At 41.0% G+C, this 18817-nt stretch overlaps 1 protein-coding gene across 3 annotated transcripts in view; it reads left to right on the top strand.

The window, feature by feature from the left end:
* GRM5 (glutamate metabotropic receptor 5) overlaps nt 1-18817 on the top strand; it is a 302516-nt gene that overhangs the window by 231766 nt on the left and 51933 nt on the right. For all 3 annotated transcript variants that reach the window (XM_060771130.2, XM_067466512.1, XM_060771131.2), the window contains exons 5-6: nt 15564-15810; nt 17865-18033. In XM_060771130.2, coding sequence (XP_060627113.2) covers nt 15564-15810; nt 17865-18033 — 416 coding nt within the window. The remainder of the gene's footprint in view (nt 1-15563; nt 15811-17864; nt 18034-18817) is intronic.

Below are 18817 nucleotides of genomic sequence, written 5' to 3'. Positions count from 1 at the left end.
TACTACTGGTAGTAGTTTAATGGATGCTAGGATCATCAATGACAGTTGGCCAGGACTGCTATACATGTATACTCCCAATAATAGAGGCAGCATAACTTTGTGTCAATTGTATTGAGTGTATAGTGGAATGTCACACTCAGGTGGTTTGTGCATTTCCCAGAGGCAAATTGTCAGCGAGTATGTTGAACAGACTGCTGTGCTTTTGGACTGATCAAGCAGGGCTCTTCTTATGTCCTTATACACATTTAATGTAAATTATGGGTTTTTTCTACAGATTTTACCATAAATTATACATCTTACATGTAATGTGAAATACGCACACTTTTATAAAATATGCATGTTGACATACATTTTGTTACATTTTAGGCCAAAAGGCAGTTGGTAGTTCCACACCAACTGGCTTTTTCCTCAAATTCTAGGCGAATATGTCACCTCGAATGAAATTATCCTTAGGATTTTGCACATCACTGACTTTTAAGGCGAGGTTTTGTGGTCAAAGAAAGTGCGGCAGACTGTGAATTGTAACAAGCTATTCAACCGCAAAATAGAGTGGCTTAAGAGAGGGGTGGATTCTCCTTTTTTCAGTCTTCAAGCAAAGTTTGGATGGATTTTTGTATATCTGGGCTTTGGACTAGATGACCTTACCAACCCTTAAATTCTATTATTTCAAGCTTTGTAGGATAAAATGGATGTAGAAAGGTACTTTTGGAGAAAATAAATTTTGGTAAACCTATATGGTTGGAAAATATGTTCCTAATGGCATATTTAAATGCAAGCTTTCATCTTGATTAAGAGCTAGCAGATTAATGAATATATGTGATGGAGTCAATTCATGAGTAGATGGTATAGTTTTCTGAGTGTTGAGTTGTTGTTATTATTATATGTTATTATCTTTATCTCTGAGGATGCCTGCCATAGATGTGGGCAAAACATCAAGAGACAATGCTTCTGGAACATGGCCATACAACCCAGAAAACTCACAGCAACCCAGTGATTACAGCTATGAAAGCCTTAGACATTGGATTTTCCATCTTCTAACTGAAATAGCAGTGAAATCAGCATTTCTCAACCTGAGGGTCGGGACACCTGGGAGAGATCACGAGAGGGTGTCAGATGGGTCTCCAAAGACCACCAGAAAACACAGTGTTTTATGTTGGTCATGGGGGTTCTGTGTGGCCCAATTCTATCATTGGTGAGGTTCAAAATTCTCTTTGATTGTAGGTGAACTATAAATAACTACAACTCCTAAATGTCAAACTCCAAACTCCATCTGTGTTCATATTTGGGCATACTCATGCCAAGTTTTGTCTAGATCCTTTATTGTTTGAGTCCACAATGCTCTACCTGGATGTAGGTGAACTAAAACTCCAAAACTCAAAGTCAATGCCCACCAAACCCTTCTAGTGAAAGTCCTGTGTGCCCAGTTTCATTCAATCCCATCGTTGGTGGAGTTCAGAATTCTCTTTGATTGTAGGTTAACTATAAATCCCAGCAACTACAACTCCCAAATGACAAAATCAATGTTTTTGAGTGATGGCCACTCCTTGGGTTAGTAGGTGTCTGTGGCCAAATTTGGCAGCAATTGACCCAGCATTTTTTGAGTTATGATGTGACTCAAAATTTATATATGTCCTAAGACATCTCTTGGTTTGATGTCATGGAGGTTGGTACGCTTTCACTAAACTCGGAAAGTGAGGAAATTCTACAGAAGCGCCATTCAACTTCTTTGTCACCCATTCCAGGGTAGTGTTAAAATTGAAACATCCAGCCTATTTCTGATTAGAAGTTTTCACTGCACTGAATTCAAACACTAACTGCTACCTCTGCGATGCGCATTGATTTTCTGCCCAGCTGAATCCTCGCAGCAAAAGCAATGTTTTCAGAGTTATCTGACTTGATTCTCAGTGCTTTCATTTCTATGTCACAAGAGAATTAGAGTGAGCCATCTTGATTTACAAATAGGATGTTTTATTTAAAAACAAGTGTATACCACCATCAGAAGAAGTAAAGCTTTCTGACCAGAAAACTTAGTCTTAACAAATAAAGCTTTTGGAGTAGGATGGTTGTGCTGGTTCTCCTGAATAGCTTTCAGTTGCCCTTGAGAACCATTTTGTGGATTCTGCAGCCCCCTGAGTTTTCCAATAAAGCCTGCAAATATGACATAATGCCAGATACATTTGGAGCTTACTACCCTTCAGGTTCATCTCTGATTAAAGTCCATCTACTCTGCCTTATAGATCTTAATGGGAACTTAGAAAAACCAGCGTTTCTCAACCTGGGGGTCGGGACTCCCCCCCCCCCCCGGGGGGGGGTCATGATGAGGTGACAGAAGATAAAATACAAAAAACAATATAAGAAGCACATCAAACAATATAAAATCACAATTAAACACAAAGAATAAAACACAGTGGACAAAGTAAAGTGCTTCCGAGGGCATCTTTGCAGGGTTTGGTCAGGTCATGGGTTATAATTCAGATCATAATTCCTTAAAGGCACACTGGAAGAGACAAGTTTTCAAGCTCTTCCTAAAGACTGCCAGAGTAGGGGCTTGACTAATTTTTCTGGGAAGGGAATTTCAGAGCCGAGGGGCCACTGCAGAGAAGGCCCTCTCCCTCATCCCCACAAGTTGCACTTGCAATGGAGGCAGGAGCACAAGGAGGGCCTCTCCGGAAGATTGAAGGGATCGTGTAGGTTCATAAAAGGAAATGTGGTCACAAAGTTAGGCGAGTCCCAAACAGTTCAGGGCTTTGTAGATAAGTACCTGCACCTTGAATTGGGACCAGAAAATAAACAGCAGCCAATGGTGCTCCTTAAAAGGGGCGGGTAGACCTCTCCCTGTAATTCGCACCAGTTAGTAGACTGGCTGCCACTCGTTGGACCAGTTGGAATTTCCGGGCTGTCTTCAAGGGCAGCCCCACATCAAGTGCATTGCAATAGTCCAATCTAGAGGTAACTAAGGCATGGACCACCATGGCCAAATCCGACTTCACGAGGTACGGTTGCAGTTGGCGCTGGAGCTTCAATTGTGCAAGGCCCCTCCCAGCCACCGACGACGCATGTGCTTCAAGCGTTAGCACTGAGTCTAGGAGGACCCCCAAGTTGTGCACCTGTGACTAGGAGTAAATGTATTTAGAGAGCCACAGTTCTCTTCTCGTTATCAATTTTATATGGATTGATAGATAAATTCTGTCCCTTAGTTTGAAAAGCACAGTTTTGTAGTTCAGCTAAACTCTTCTGTTTGGCTTCTTTTCCAAAACAGTTCTCAGGGGGCGGCTTCTGTGAAGTGTGAACAAAATCCCTTCTCAACTGAATTTCTGTTCACTTGATCTAGAATTGTCTTCTAAGAGTGTTAGATCAGGCCATCTGGAACATCACACAGCAAAAATCCCAATAGATCAAGAGGATCCTGTACTTTCAAGAAAATATAGATAATAAAACAGATGGATTATTCTCTTTGTTCAGGGGTGGGGTGGGGGATGACTGCAATGTTGTTGCTGGAGCAAGTTTGATTTGTGGTAAATGAATGATGTAATTACCATATATACTCGAGTATAAGCCAACCTGAATATAAGCCAAGGCACCTAAATTTACAACAAAAAACTGGGAAAAAGTATTGTTGTTGTTGTTGTTTATTCATTCAGTCGTCTCCGACTCTTCGTGACCTCATGGACCAGCCCACACCAGAGCTCCCTGTCAGCCGTCACCACCCCCAGCTCCTTCAAGGTCAGTCCAGTCACTTCAAGGATGCCATCTATCCATCTTGCCCTTGGTCGGCCCCTCTTCCTTTTGCCTTCCACTTTCCCCAGCATAATTGTCTTCTCTAGGCTTTGCTGTCTCCTCATGATGTGGCCAAAGTACTTCAACTTTGTCTCTAGTCTCCTTCCCTCCAGTGAGCAGTCGGGCTTTATTTCCTGGAGGATGGACTGGTTGGATCTTCTCGCAGTCCAAGGCACTCTCAGAACTTTCTTCCAGCACCACAGCTCAAAAGCATCGATCTTCCTTCGCTCAGCCTTCCCTAAGGTCCAGCTCTCACATCCGTAGGTGACTACAGGGAATACCATGGCTTTGACTAGGCGGATCTTTGTTGCCAGTCTGATGTCTCTACTCTTTACTATTTTATCGAGACTGGACATTGCTCTCCTCCCAAGAAGTAAGCGTCTTCTGATTTCCTGGCCACAGTCTGCGTCTGCAGTAATCTTTGCACCTAGAAATACAAAGTCTGTCACAGCCTCCACATTTTCTCCCTCTATTTTCCAGTGTATTATATATAGTATTATAGTATTATATATAGTATTATAGTATTATAGATAGTATTATAGTATTATAAAAGTATTATATATAGATTTTGTCTTATAGTATGGCCAGAGGTGTTGTAGTTTGCATGATGGGCTAGAAGAGCAGCGTTGAAATTCCAGCTCAGCCATAGAAATCCACAGGGTGGTCTGAGGTTTCATTGTAGCCTTCAGCTTCAGAGGCAAATCTTCAGTGAACAAACCTTGCCAAGAATTCCCCATTACTAGAAGGAAATGACTTGAAGGCACACAGCAACAGCAAGAAGAAACCCCAGTTACTCTATAAATTCCCATAAATCCAAACTGGTTTACAAATAAATAAGAAGAAGAAATTGCAGCCCCTGTACTACCGCTTACAAAGAAACAAGAGCATCCCTGTGTGGTCGAACCCCATGAGTCTGGAAGAAAGAACACCTGGAGCTGTTTTTCAAGGCAGTACTCTCATTCTAAAATTTCTCTCTCTCTCTTTAAGAATTAGTCTAAATTCTGAGACACAAGGCCAAGCTCTGAGATATGAGAATCCCTCGCCCATTTTTGGCAACCTCGCTGCTTATTCTTTTTATTCATATGATGAAATAGAAATAATTTTACCAAAATATAGACCTATATGGGAGTGGGACGTTGCCTCATGAACATTCCAGCATTTCAGGATTCTGTAAGAGGTGCTTTTCTATGGGACAGCAGTGCTTGTGTTGATTTAAATGAATATATTTCACACTGTTTTTATGCAACTCCTGCATGCTGTATAAGCTGGATTTCAACTGCAGAGCGGTTGCAAAGACGCATTCTGGAACTGCCACTTTGGGTCCATTTGAAAAAGTACTGCAGCAAAGCATAAAACACATTAATGGGATTTTTCAACAACAAAGAACTGAAAGCACCTCTTGGATGAACCATATGACCTTCAGCAAAAAGAGAAAGAGAGAGAGAAAGAAATACAGACTCTGTGCTGCAGAGCTTACATCTCCTTGGAGTGGCAGATAGAGAGGGAAGAATGGGATCACTTTAACAGTTAGGACTCTGTCCTGTGGCATCCTTGGATTTGTGTTTTCATGAGATACATAGAAATCTTTGCCAAAGAGCCTTTATTATTGAAGTACAGTAGGCCATCTCCTTTTGAGGGGTTAAGAGTACAGGGTCCCCACAAAAGTGGAAAAACTGCAAAGAATCTACCTCACAATCTCTAGGTTCTTGAGCACAAAGATAGAATTGTGTTGTAGGAACTACAAATGGCTAGATACATTTTCTTTGTTGGAAGGAATCTTTTGGCAGAAGTTGACCATAAAGTCACACTGGAGGAATTTAAAATTCCTATAGAGGACATATTGATCAAATCTATGAATCGCCAAATCTTAGGCCTACTGTTACAGCAATGGTTCTCAATGTGTGGGTCCCCAGGTGTTTTGGCCTACAGCTTCCATAAATCCCAGCCAGTTCACCAGCTGTTAGGATTTCTGGGGGTTGAAGGCCAAAACATCTGGAGACCCACAAGTTGAGAACCACTGTGTTACAGTGTGCTCCTCTTCTCCTGAGAGAGGTGCAGCAAAAGTTGACAGCAGCTCATTTTGCCATATAGGTCAGAAAAACTCGGTTAAATGGTCCACAAACAATGTAGTTATAATTGTCAGTGCACTTGTTACTAAAATCAGCTGTCTGCCACAAGGGGCCAGTGTAGGTTCATTGTCCACCATGCCATACTACTTTGAAATCCAGGAAAATGTGATGAGTTTGAAGGCAGTAACATGAGTTTTATTCATCTGGCCAAATGGATATCAGAACAGTGTAATTGCTCCAAAGAAACAACATACGATATAATATAATGGAAAGTATTTTATACCCTTTGACAGCCATTCATAAGCCCCATTCCCTCCCTGATTGGCTCCAGAATGGTCAAGCTAGGATCTGAGCTGTCATTGGCTGGGGATTCCCTGTGTCTTAGAAGAGGATCAAGTATCCCTTGCGGTTGGAAAATTGAAAGCTTCTATTTCTCTATTTGTAGCTGGAGCTATTTGGAAAACCTTTCCAGGAGAAAAAGGACAAGACTTGGGAAATGGTCTGAAATAGTCCAGGATGGGATTATGAGGTTTATAATAGGGGCCAGCCCCAGAGACAAAAGAGTTTATGTAAATAGGGTTTCTGTGAGTTATATAAATAGTACCTTGATTATATCTCTAAAACTGTCTGAAGAGATACCCTTTTAGTTGGCTATCGAGCTGGCTTCCTGGATGTTCAACCCTCCAACAGTTTCCCAAGCACATTTTATATAGCTCAAGTTTCTTTGGGTGCCTAATTCTTGTGCATATATATGTGAGCTCTTTCCCCCTGACTGTTCATTAATAAAGAAAAAATGTGCAAGGGTTCTCCTTCTGTGGCAGATTGGAAAAAGTAGTATCAAGCAAGGGCTTGAGACCCAGCCAAGCTCTAAAAAATATTTTATACATTTATAGTTATTATTAAGGAGGGGGTTGATTAACATACTTTAAAAAGTTATTTTATTTCATCTTCATAACAGCTTCTCTTTCCTTCCTTTCTTGTTTTTCCTCCCCCTCCCCTTCACCTTCTTCATGTCTCTTCCTTTAACCTTTACCCATCCTTCACACATTCACTCCCAATTAACCAGCTGATGTTAATTCACATGCTTTGAGTCAGGGTCTACATCTCTCCCCTCTGGATTCAGGGAGTATGCTGTCTTCCTTTCAAGAATGGGACCCTTTGCCTTGCTCTCCCTCTGACCCTCACCAATGTGGAAGACCAACTGTATTGTCAAACGATGGTCTTCCAGGTATTTTGAACTTAAACTCCCATAATTCCTAACCAGCATGTCCAATAGTCAATAATTCTAGTAGCTGACATCCAGAACATCTGAATCAATTAACTAACTGAAAGTATTTCAAAAAGCTACAAATCCCAGGACTTCCAGGAAGGAATCATGGCAACTAAATTGTCATCAAAGTGCTATAAGCATAGAGGACAAATGCATGCCGTTTTGGAAGGACAAATAGATAGGAACTAGACAAGAACCTAACATGTAAAGATATGTCATTGTAGACTTTGGATTGTCCATGCCATTGTATTTCCCATTTTTGTGTATGGGTGTGAAAGCTGGACAAATTTGCAAACATTGCATAAAAGATAAAGGGTGAAAAAAACCTTATGGGGTCCCCTCCTCAAAAGAATTTTGGAGAATATGAACCCATGCAATGTTTCCATCCTTATTTAGAATATGCTGCCACTCCTGTACCCATCAGCATATATTGATCAGAATCATAAAATAACCTTTGAAAAACTGGAAATAGCTCACCTTATTTTTCAAAGACAATTCAGTATTTCAGATCAGCAATCCACTGCCTACCTATTTGGCTGCCAGATTCCCTCAAGCTCCTCTTCCTGTCCTTCAAACAAGACTTAAACTAATGAATCTACAGTATTAGTTCACCAACCACTAGAACAGCCCATCCTTTTTTGATCATCTAATAAAGAAAGGTCATACCTCAGTTTATTGGTTAAATTAATCATAGACTGGTGAGTGTCTCTTGGGTGTTTATTGTGAACCTCTTTCTTTGGTAAAATCTTAAAGCTTATATCTGGACTGAAATATGGCAAGATTTGCTGACACATCTTAGCCTCAGCATAATAGCAAGTCACATTTTGGAAAGTTCTTCCTGTGTTAGAAACTCCCTATGCATTTTTAAAAAAACACCATAAAAGGCAACTTATTGGGCTACAATCTTTATTTTCCCTAGTTGAAAGGAGCTGGCTTACCATATAGTCATACATAACTCAACTTCATGTAGTAGTCAAGGGGAGATTTAGGGCCAAAATTATGGATTTTGACATGACCGATGGATAATTCCAGAGTCAGATGGGAAAGGGTCAATGTCATCTCATAGGATCGGTCACCCCTGGTGGTTGTCATAAGTTTCCAATTGAGACATTCAAAAAGACCATAAGTGGTGTAGAAGTGGTTGGTGCTGCTTTTAGCTTCTTAGGCAGAAAACTCCACTTAGGCAGAAAAAAAATGAAGTGCAAAGATACAGAACGGGGGACGCGTGGCTCGAGAACAGTACGTGTGAAAAAGATCTTGGAGTCTTCATGTTAACATGTTAACAAGTTAAGCATGAGCCAACAATGTGATGCGTGGCAAAAAAAGCCAATGGGATTTTGGCCTGCATCAATAGGAGTCTAGTGTCTAGATCCAGGGAAGACATGCTACCCCTCTATTCCGCCTTGGTTAGACCACACCTGGAATATTGTGTCCAGTTCTGGGCACCACAATTCAAGAGAGATATTGACAAGCTGGAATGTGTCCGGAGGAGGGCGACTGAAATGATTAAGGATCTGGAGAACAAGCCCTATGAAGAGTGGCTTAAAGAGATGGACATGTTTAGCTTGAAGAAGAGAAGGCTGAGAGGAGACATTATAGCCATGCATAAGTATGTGAGAGGAAGTCATCGGGAGGAAGGAGCGAACTTGTTTTCTGCTTCCCTGGAGATGAGGACGCGGAACAATGGCTTCAAACTACAAGAAAGGAGATTCCATCTGAACATTAGGAAGAACTTCCTGACTGTGAGAGCTGTTCAGCAGTGGAACTCTCTGTCCCAGAGTGTGGTGGAGGCTCCTTCTTTGGAGGCTTTTAAACAGGCTGGATGGCCATCTGTCAGGGGTGCTTTGAATGCAGAAATGGGACTTGGGGGTACTGCTTTGCAGTGGCTCCGGTCATTTCTTGAGGGACGGTCCCAGAAGGTGTTACTGGGTGACACCTGTTCGGCTCCACAACCATTGTCGTGTGGAGTCCCTCAGGGATCTATTCTGTCCCCAATGTTGTTTAACATCTACATGAAGCCGCTGGGGGAGATCATTCGGAGTTTCGGACTGCAGTGTTATCTCTATGCAGATGATGTCCAGATCTGTCACTCCTTTCCGCCTGTCACCAAGGAGGCTGTCCAGACCTTGAATCGGTGTCTAGTTGCTGTGTCGGACTGGATGAGAGCTAACAGATTGAAATTGAATCCAGACAAGACAGAGGTCCTAATGGTCAGTCGGAAGGCCGAACAGGGTATAGGGTTACAGCCTGTGCTGGATGGGGTTACACTCCCCCTGAAGACGCAGGTTCGCAGCTTGGGAGTGATCCTGGACTCGCCGCTGAGCCTGGAACCCCAGGTCTCGGCGGTGGCCGGGAGAGCTTTTGCGCAATTAAAACTTGTGCACCAGTTGCACCCGTACCTTGGGAAGTCTGATCTGGCCACGGTGGTCCACGCTCTTGTTACATCCCGGATAGACTACTGCAACGCGCTCTACGTGGGGTTGCCCTTGAAGACTGTTCGGAAACTCCAACTAGTCCAGCGTGCGGCAGCCAGATTGCTCACTGGAGCGACATACAGGGAGCATACCACCCCCCTGTTGTGCCAGCTCCACTGGCTGCCGGTTCAATTCCGAGCACAATTCAAGGTGCTGGTCTTAACCTACAAAACCCTATACGGTTCTGGTCCAGTGTATCTGTCCGAACGTATCTCCCTCTACGTCCCACCTCGGAGTTTGAGATCATCTGGGGAGGCCCTGCTCTCGACCCCACCACTCTCACAAGTGAGGCTGGTGGGGACGAGAAGCAGAGCCTTCTCAGTGGTGGCCCCCCACCTGTGGAATTCACTCCCGGGGGAAATCAGAACAGCACCAACCCTCCTCTCCTTCAGGAGGAGGGTGAAGACATGGCTGTGGAACCAGGCCTTTGGGCAACCAGGCAATTAGACAATGACAACCAAATAAGACAATCAGATGTGTAAGATCGGCAGGATTGTCGAAATGGAACCAAAACAGATCTTGAGTTAATTGTACACTGATGGGTAGGAGGAAGATCCAGGTTTGTATTGTTTTTACTGATTTTATCATTTTACTGATTTTATTGGATAATGTTGAATTGTGGGAATTTGTACTGTTATATTTTTTGTGATGATTGTTTGTGTAGCAGGCGTCTAAGTGCGCCTTGCAGCTGTAAGCTGCCCTGGGTCCCCTTCGGGGTGAGAAGGGCGGGGTACAAGAACCCCAAATAAATAAATAAATAAATAAATAAATAAATAAATAAATAAATGCAATTTTCCTGCTTCTTGGCAGGCGGTTGGACCGGATGGCCCATGAGGTCTCTTCCAACTGTATGATTCTATGTTTCTCCCACAATGGACTAATCTCTTGTGTTTTGCCACTCTACTTAGAGAAGGAAATTGTTCCTTTATGGCTAAGAGTTAAGGCATGATACTTACATTGACCTGTGAAGATGGCAACCAGGTTTTTGGGGTCAAAACTAATATTTGTAAACTTATACATGAGTATATGCAGTATTTTTATGAAGCACATTCAAAAGTTGTGCTTTTCATCTTTGCTACTGAGTGCTTCTGTTTGGCCAGCTTCACACGTTTCCCTGTAGTCTAAAATCGCTCTTTTCAGCTATCTTAACCTTCCTGTTACCTCAGTATTTTCTTGTTCTGCTGTCTGTGCAAACCAAACCATAGTGACACCCGGTGGTGGTGGATGATGTCCGGTGAAAGGAAAGCGGAAATGGTGGAACACTCCAGAGCATTCATTCCAGCAAAGAGATGCCGAGCAGTCAAGTTGATAGGGCTGAGATCCATTTCTCCATCCAATCCACCGCCAGGGATTCACTTCACCTCCTAAGAGAACTGACCCTGGAGATGCCTTCTCCCCAAACATGCTCAGAGTCTTGTCCCATTTCCATCATCCTACATTGTGATACACCACAATGATATTTTAGTCCATACTCAGAAAGAGCCGGGGAAAGAGAATGCACTTGGGGTTGCTTAGCAACTGCTTGTATGGTACAGAGCTGTATAAGGAGAATTAAACTCATTGGAGGTGGCAGAGAAATAGCAGAGGTGGCCAACATTTGACAAGGCTAATTGCCAAAGAATTGCCGAAAGTGCAAAGTAACAGCAAAGCAAGGATGAAGCCAGACCCAATAGGGGATTATGAGGTCTTGGATGATAAATGAACCCATGCACAATGGGTTATTACTAGCAATTAATGCACCTCGAACATTGCAGGGACAAACAAAACAGAATTTCAAATAAGTAATTTGAAACCAATATAGGAATAGATACAAGAATTGAAGCAATAAATAGGCATGATGAGGCAGTTGTAGGAGGGGACAATACCAAATTGCAGTTTATTTTTTAAAAATTAATTGATGCTTTATTTCTTCAAGCCATTTTAGAAAATGTATCTATAAGTGAAACTGTGTTCTCAGCTTTTTGTTACATTATAAAAAGAGATTAGCCTAGATTTTGGATCTGTAGATGCATCCAATAGAACTGCAATCTGTATCTCCTCTTCATTCTGCCCCAAACCCATTTTTAAGCTGCCCCATGCCTCCAAAATAGCCATTTGCTGGCCAGTGGAGAGCTGGCCAGTGGAGAGGCAGATGGTGGAGCAGTGCCAACTAATATGTTCCTGTAGCTCAGTGATTCTCAACCTGTGGGCCATGGCCCAGCAGTGAACCATGAGAATGAAAATCTGGTCTGCTTACTTCTTTCCTCTTTATTTATTTTGTTTTATTTATTTTATTTCCCCTCCTTTCCACAGACTTAACCAGCCCCACCCCTTATGGTACTAATGCTGGAGAGTGAGCCCTGGTCAAGTGGGGCCTCGTCAAAGTGGACCCTGTTCAAGTGGGCCCCGTTCAAGTGTGCCTTGGTTAAAGTGGGCTCTGGTCAAGTGGGCCTTGGTCAAAGAGGGTCCTGGTCAAGTGGACCTTGGTCAAAGTGGGCCCTGGTCAAAAAAAAGGTTGGGAACCACTGCTATAGCTGGATGCCCAGCAACAGACATGCTCTGGGTTCTGTTGACTTATGCCATTACTGTGAATCCTAATATAGGAACATATATTATTAATGCTCCCCACTCTCTGCCTTCCAGCAAAAGGTTGTGTTGGGAGGATCAGACTCCATTAGCTTATAAGGTGGGAAACAACTTGGTCATTGCACAGTTGTAGAGGATTACAAATTCTGTGAACACCCAAAATGTGAACCATACACATATACACTGGACTTAATGCTTTTCTAAGTCACTAACAAGATATCAGCCATGGGTGGCATATACAGTTTCATCCTATAAGGATCTTTATAGACTTCGGGATTAAAAAAAATGTGACACCAACCTATAATGGTTCATGTAGTGAGTTCCAGGGCTCATGTAAAAATTTTACAGGAATACAGGTCCATGCCTTACAAAACTGCTAAGGAAGATAAGTTAGGACAATGTTGTCATCAATGGTGCTTTGGGAGCTGTTGAGCCTGGTGTGATATACCAATGCTTATGAGATTTTTGGTAGACTATGGACTGCTAAACATAAATGGGACTTTGAACACACCTGGCCTGGACTCTCCTAGAAACCAAGTTGAATAATCTGAAGCTGTCGTGCTTTGGGCATATCATAGGAAATGACAATAATGCTTGGTTAGGTGGACAATAGCAAAAGAGGGAGAAAATTAGCTAAAATGTATAAAGGGGATAAGAACATTTGTAGAGGGTTTTGTGAAAAAGCAAAGACATTTTGGATACAAATTCATAGCGTCATTCTCAAATAAAAAATCTGTTTTAAACTAGAACTGGTATTGGGATGACATATTATACTAGTAAGAAAATTAATGTACAATATAAGAACACTGCAGCAATTGAGATTCCATTCATTGAAAATTTAATCTTTTTTTAAGAGAGTGGAAGTCTTTCTTGCATTTTATGTGAGGAAATTGTGAGAAGATTACATCTGGAGGTGTTGAACATTAGTTTTATTGTATATTAATAAAAATCAGATAGGTATATTAGATAACTAGACTAATAAGAAAGTTTTATCTATTTAATTATTTCATTTTTACAGCGCCTTTCTCACTCGAGGAGACTCAAGGTGGCTTACAGCTGCGGCAAGAATTCAATGCGAGTAAAAACCAACAGTAAACAGTAAAAACATATTCCACAGTTTAAATTACCAGCAGTTAATCGATAAACACTTAAAGCAGTAAACAAATTAAAAATATGTAAGGTGCATGGTTCCATTCATCCAAGAAACTTGCTCATAATCCTTGATTCAGACTGTGTCAAAACCTGTAGTAATTTATTCTTCAAACACTTGTGTGCAAAGCCAAGTCTATAGCTTTTTTCTGAAAGACAGAAGGGATGGAACCTGTCTGATATTGCTGGGGAGGGAGTTCCACAGCTAAGGAGCCACCACTGAGAAGACTTTGTCTCTCATCCCCACTTGTGAAGAAGGTGGGACCAAGAGCAGGACCTCCCCAGATGATTTTAAAGTTCTAGTAGGCTCATAGGATAATTGTTATAATTTAATAATAATTTAAATGATTGTTCTTGCTGTTATTATTACTATTACTATTACTATTACTATTATCATTGACTTAGTTACTTATTACCTGCCTCTCCTTATGGCTCAAGGCTGGGTACAAAATAGTTAAAATAGTGAAGTAGAACAAGACAGAATTAAAATACATATAACAAATGCACACAAAAAAATTGCAGATTAAAATGTACTGATAAAATGCAGGTTAACATTCACAAGTTAAAATTAACTAGGTATACTACTTATGCCTTTAGTAAGAAACCTGGGAGTCAACTTTTGATAGGTCTGTGTGTTTAATATGATAGTGTTATTTAATTAGTAGAGGTAAAAAAAATAGATGTAGCTGTAGTTCAGATGAAATAAGTAGGTATCATGTGTTTATTTCTTTATGTGTTGTTATTTTAGTATATGTATATACATGCATGCATACAGCAGTTCTAAGAATCCATTTTGGGGAAAAATATAAGAAAGTATACTTGCAGAAGACAGAAGTAGGAACAGTGACCTCTCAAGAAACTGGCCCACCCAGGTAAAAAAAAAATAGAGCAAATGGGAAAGCTACATAGACTGAAGCAGAGTTAAAGTGATCCCCCCCCCCCCCCTTCGACTGAGAGACATGAATAGTTTATTTGGCAAAACAAAGCACAACACTTTCCAGCTGAACACTATTCAGTAACTTGCAGCAGAAGTGTGCTGCAATAGGAATGACTTATAATGGCCATTGTCCCTTCGAAGGTCCTTGTATACTCAAGAGCTCCCACTGCTTTCAATAGAAAGCTTTTTTCTGTGCAACTCTTTCCAGCCATCACACAGCCAGGCTTGAAGCTACACATGTTTTTGAATGTTGGCATGCCACCACTGCAATCTCACAATATTTCATCGTCATGGTAATATATTTGGTGGCAGAGAAATTTCATGGTTCTTCACAGCTAATACGCCAGGGAACATTTTCTTCCTACTGTTCTTTTAATCTAACATCTTTGTTGAGATGCTAGTGACTTGGTTGGCAGCCACTTTATCTAGGAAACCCGTGGGATGACTTCTGTGAAAAGAATGGGGCTTTGTTGTTGACCTGATTGAAGAGGGAAGGTTGGTAACTATAGTGTTAAAGAGAACCTACAGCGTTGTCTGAATATGTTTTAAATAGTTCGCAAAGTTTGGAAGAACGGGAAATTATAATAAATATCACATTGAAGTTATTGCGAAGGACTTCATATTAATGTGTATGCAGTTGTACTTTTCTGACCATTGGTGCAACGATTCATGGTTTCAGAAACAAGTTTTGCAAAAGTAGCCATTTCCCATGCAGTTGTGCATTCTTGAACTATACTTAACTATTGGTCAATCTCCTTATTTATTATTGATTTCATTAATAACTTTCCTTTGTTTCAAATGGGACTCACTTGGATTACTGAAAGAGCCATTGTGCATTCTCCATTGAACAGTAGGACAACACTCAAGTACAATGACAGATATGTAGTTGGTTGCCCAATATTGATATTCCTTGGAATGATGGTGTAGAGCAGTGGTTTTCAACCTGTGGGCCCCCAGGTGTTTTGGCCTACAACTCCCAGAAATCCCAGCCAGTTTACCAGCTGTTAGGATTTCTGGGAGTTGAAGGCCAAAACATTTGGGGACCCACAGGTTGAGAACACTGGTGTAGAGTGATGATTGTCTATCTATATCAGTGGTTTTCAACTTGTGGGTCCCTAAGTGTTTTAGCCTACAAATCCCAGAAATCCCAGCCAGTTCACCAGCTGTTAGGATTTCTGGGAGTTGAAGGCCAAAACATCTGGGGACCTACAGGTTGAGTACCACTGATTTACATGAATGTATATTTATTCAAACACAATGTGGGATCTTAGGATCTTGGTTTGAAAACACTGACCATGGCAATATTTGCTTTCTCCTAACAGGTAATCTGACTTTAGAAACACAACATGTGCAAGATTCAAAAATGGGCTTTGTGATTAATGCCATATATTCCATGGCATATGGCCTCCACAATATGCAGACGACACTGTGCCCAGGCTACGCAGGTCTTTGTGATGCTATGAAACCAATCGATGGACGGAAGCTTCTGGAGGCTCTTATGAAGTCAAACTTCACTGGGGTTTCTGGGGACATGATCTCTTTTGATGAGAATGGAGATTCACCAGGACGGTACAGTAAATATTTATAACTCTAAATTGCCTGAAGTTCTGAATGACTGGATGGTTTAAATCTTGGCCATTAGTTGGGTCCAGACTTTATGGTAGACCCACTGCAATGAATGGGACTTGTTTGAATTTTACAAGGTTTATTCTGTATTTATCTATTTGGATCTCAGCACTTTGGCCTTAATCTATGGATAGTTCCAATGAGAGAAGACTCAGTTAATCAATTCGATTTACCTTCATGTTGACTCATGATTCAGTCATTTACTCATTGGGTATATTCTAAATGGGACTATCCCTTAGGATTCAGCCCAAAGTCTCTTTAACATAGATACCAATTATTAAAACACCAGGTTTTGGGGATTTGTTGTTTTGTAGAATATTTAACTTTCTCTGTCAGAGAGCTGTGGTGTCACAACAAACTACAAAGGGCAGAATGGCTCCATAAAGGGGTGTCAAACTGCTATAATTCTACAAAGTGGATGGTTTCAAAAACCTCATTTATCATTCTGTGCTTTGGATTCTGAATGATGAAGGAGCGGGCGGATGGAGCAATTCTGTCAGAAAATGCTTCCGATTGTTGCAAAAGAGGACATCAAAGGCCTTAAGCTTCTTCCTTGGCGGTCAGCCAAGCAAATTCTCTCCTCGACTCTGTCTGTCTTTCTCTCCCCTTAAATGCCCAGAAGAAGGTTTCACCTTGATTGTATTATGCACAACTGGAAAATTATATTTTCATATCACATTATTTCATTTGCATATATCTGAGTGTGAGAGAGAGAGAGGGAGGGAGGGAAGGAAGGAAAAGAAAGGAATAGATTCACCTCTGTACACATGTATACACTAATATTTCTGTCATCTGTCTGGGTGTGAATGAATAATTTTACACACATGCACACATACATACCACAAGGAAATATACACTGAATTATTTGGTGCTTTTTAATAAAATTTTATTAAGTCATTTTATTACGACTACTATAATTTTGCAGTGTCCCTCTCAGACCCAGGTTGTGTCTGAAAACAGTATCGTTCAAGTTTTTCAACACACGCAGAGCCATTCTAGACACTGTATCTATTCAGTTTTGTGTTCTTCCACCATTAGTGTATGTGTGCTATGTGGTATTTGTAGTTGTGACATAACCTACTCTATTTAAATTGTTATCAGTTCATTACAGTGACAACTGCTGATTCCAGGTTCGGTGTGGTGGGGAATCTCCTTCGGGTTTTAAACCAACTATTTAAAGCATTGTGCTGAATATTGTTGTTGTTGTTAGAATTGTTTTGTGCCTTCAAGTCATTTATGAGCTATGGCAACCCTAAAGTGAACCTATCACAGGGGCTTCTCGGCAAGTTTTGTTTAGAAGAGACCCTTAGGGAAAACATCTCTCTGGGAATCTCTGGGTCTTCCAATATGGCTGTGTGATTAGCTTCTAGTGGAAGTTCACCATAGAGTCATGCTAGAAGATCTAGAGCAGTGGTTCTCAACCTGGAGTCCCCAGATGTTTTTGGCCTACAACTCCCAGAAATCCCAACCAGTTTACCAGCTGTTAGGATTTCTGGGAGTTGAAGGCCCAAAACATCTGGGGACCCCACGTTGAGAACCACTGATCTAGAGATTCCAAAGGAGTTACACTCTCAAGCAGTTTTACATTTTCATTGAAGTCTTGTGCTCCTAATCCTGGCAAATAAGCTGTGCTGACTGTACTAAGATACTTGCATTAAGACTGAATATAAATCCAGTTGTGAGTTCTAGCTAGCTACAATAGACCCCCTTGAATCCACAGGAACCTGATGAATCAGCAGTTTGCAGGTTTCTCTGTTTCAAGAAATGTATTCTAATAATGATTAACAATTGGATTTCAATTGGCTCTAACCTTCTCTTCTCAAAATCTAGGTTAGCTGAGAGTTTGGCAACCAAATGTCCAATTCATTTTCTAATATGTTTAGCCCTGAAGCCTGTTATCTGTCAACATACTTGGTGCATTGAACATTTTTATGTTGAATAGGTTGCTCTTAACTCTGAATGGAGTTCAGACTAATGATTTTTCTTTTTGTTTGAAGGTATGAGATTATGAATTTTAAGAAAATGGGCAAGGACTACTTTGACTATATCAATGTTGGGAGTTGGGACAATGGTGAACTAAAAATGGATGATGATGAAATCTGGTCAAAGAAGGTTACCATCATCAGATCTGTCTGCAGTGAACCTTGTGAGAAAGGAGAGATCAAGGTATATAAATGTTATTGGAACTTTGTTGTGCTAGTCGTGTCCTAGCCTGACCACTATGCAATGACTAAGTTTTGAAGGCACCATTATATTCAGATCTTGAAAGCCACTGTTCAAAAATAATTATTTAAAATTACAGGTAGAAATGTGTTGGGGAACAGGGTCTTTGTTGGTGGATTTACATCTTCCAGGATTAGCAATGGGCAGTTCTGTAACATCTATATCTAGTAAAGAGCTGCTATTACATTACTAAGTAGAGGAGCTGGCAAAGAGACCAATATGCATTGGAACTTACAATGGGATGTATGCATATTGAGACCAGTGTACATTTGGTCTGATGCACATGGGTTACTTGTGCATTCAGCCCATTGAGAATCAGACACTGACACTCTTGCCAATGTTCCATTATGCATCACCACAATTTACTGACAATGATTTGTAGTGTCTCTGCTATGTAGCTAAGTACTTATGGTTACAAAATGTAGACCAGAATGAAAGATTTTGGCCATAATTTCAAAGCCGTCATGGAGCAATGTTTATAATAAGTGTTATACATGTTGAGAATATTTTTGATATGGGGAAAGAGGCTGGTATCCAGCACAGTCTTAGAAAACATTGAAAACTAATTTGAAAATGTGTAGTAAGTTTTAGCTAGAAGGAGATGTGTTTGGTCAATTTGTTTAACGATCCATTTGGCTCAAAATATAAGCATACATAGATAGATCAGAGGCGGCCCTAGGTAATTTTCAATGGTAAGCAAACAGTATTTTGCCCCCCCCCCCCAACC

This window comes from Anolis sagrei, chromosome 3 (assembly GCF_037176765.1).
Source record: "Anolis sagrei isolate rAnoSag1 chromosome 3, rAnoSag1.mat, whole genome shotgun sequence".
NCBI lineage: Eukaryota > Metazoa > Chordata > Lepidosauria > Squamata > Dactyloidae > Anolis > Anolis sagrei.
Note: the sequence above shows the minus strand (reverse complement) of the source record. Positions and strands in the feature narration are given on the sequence as shown.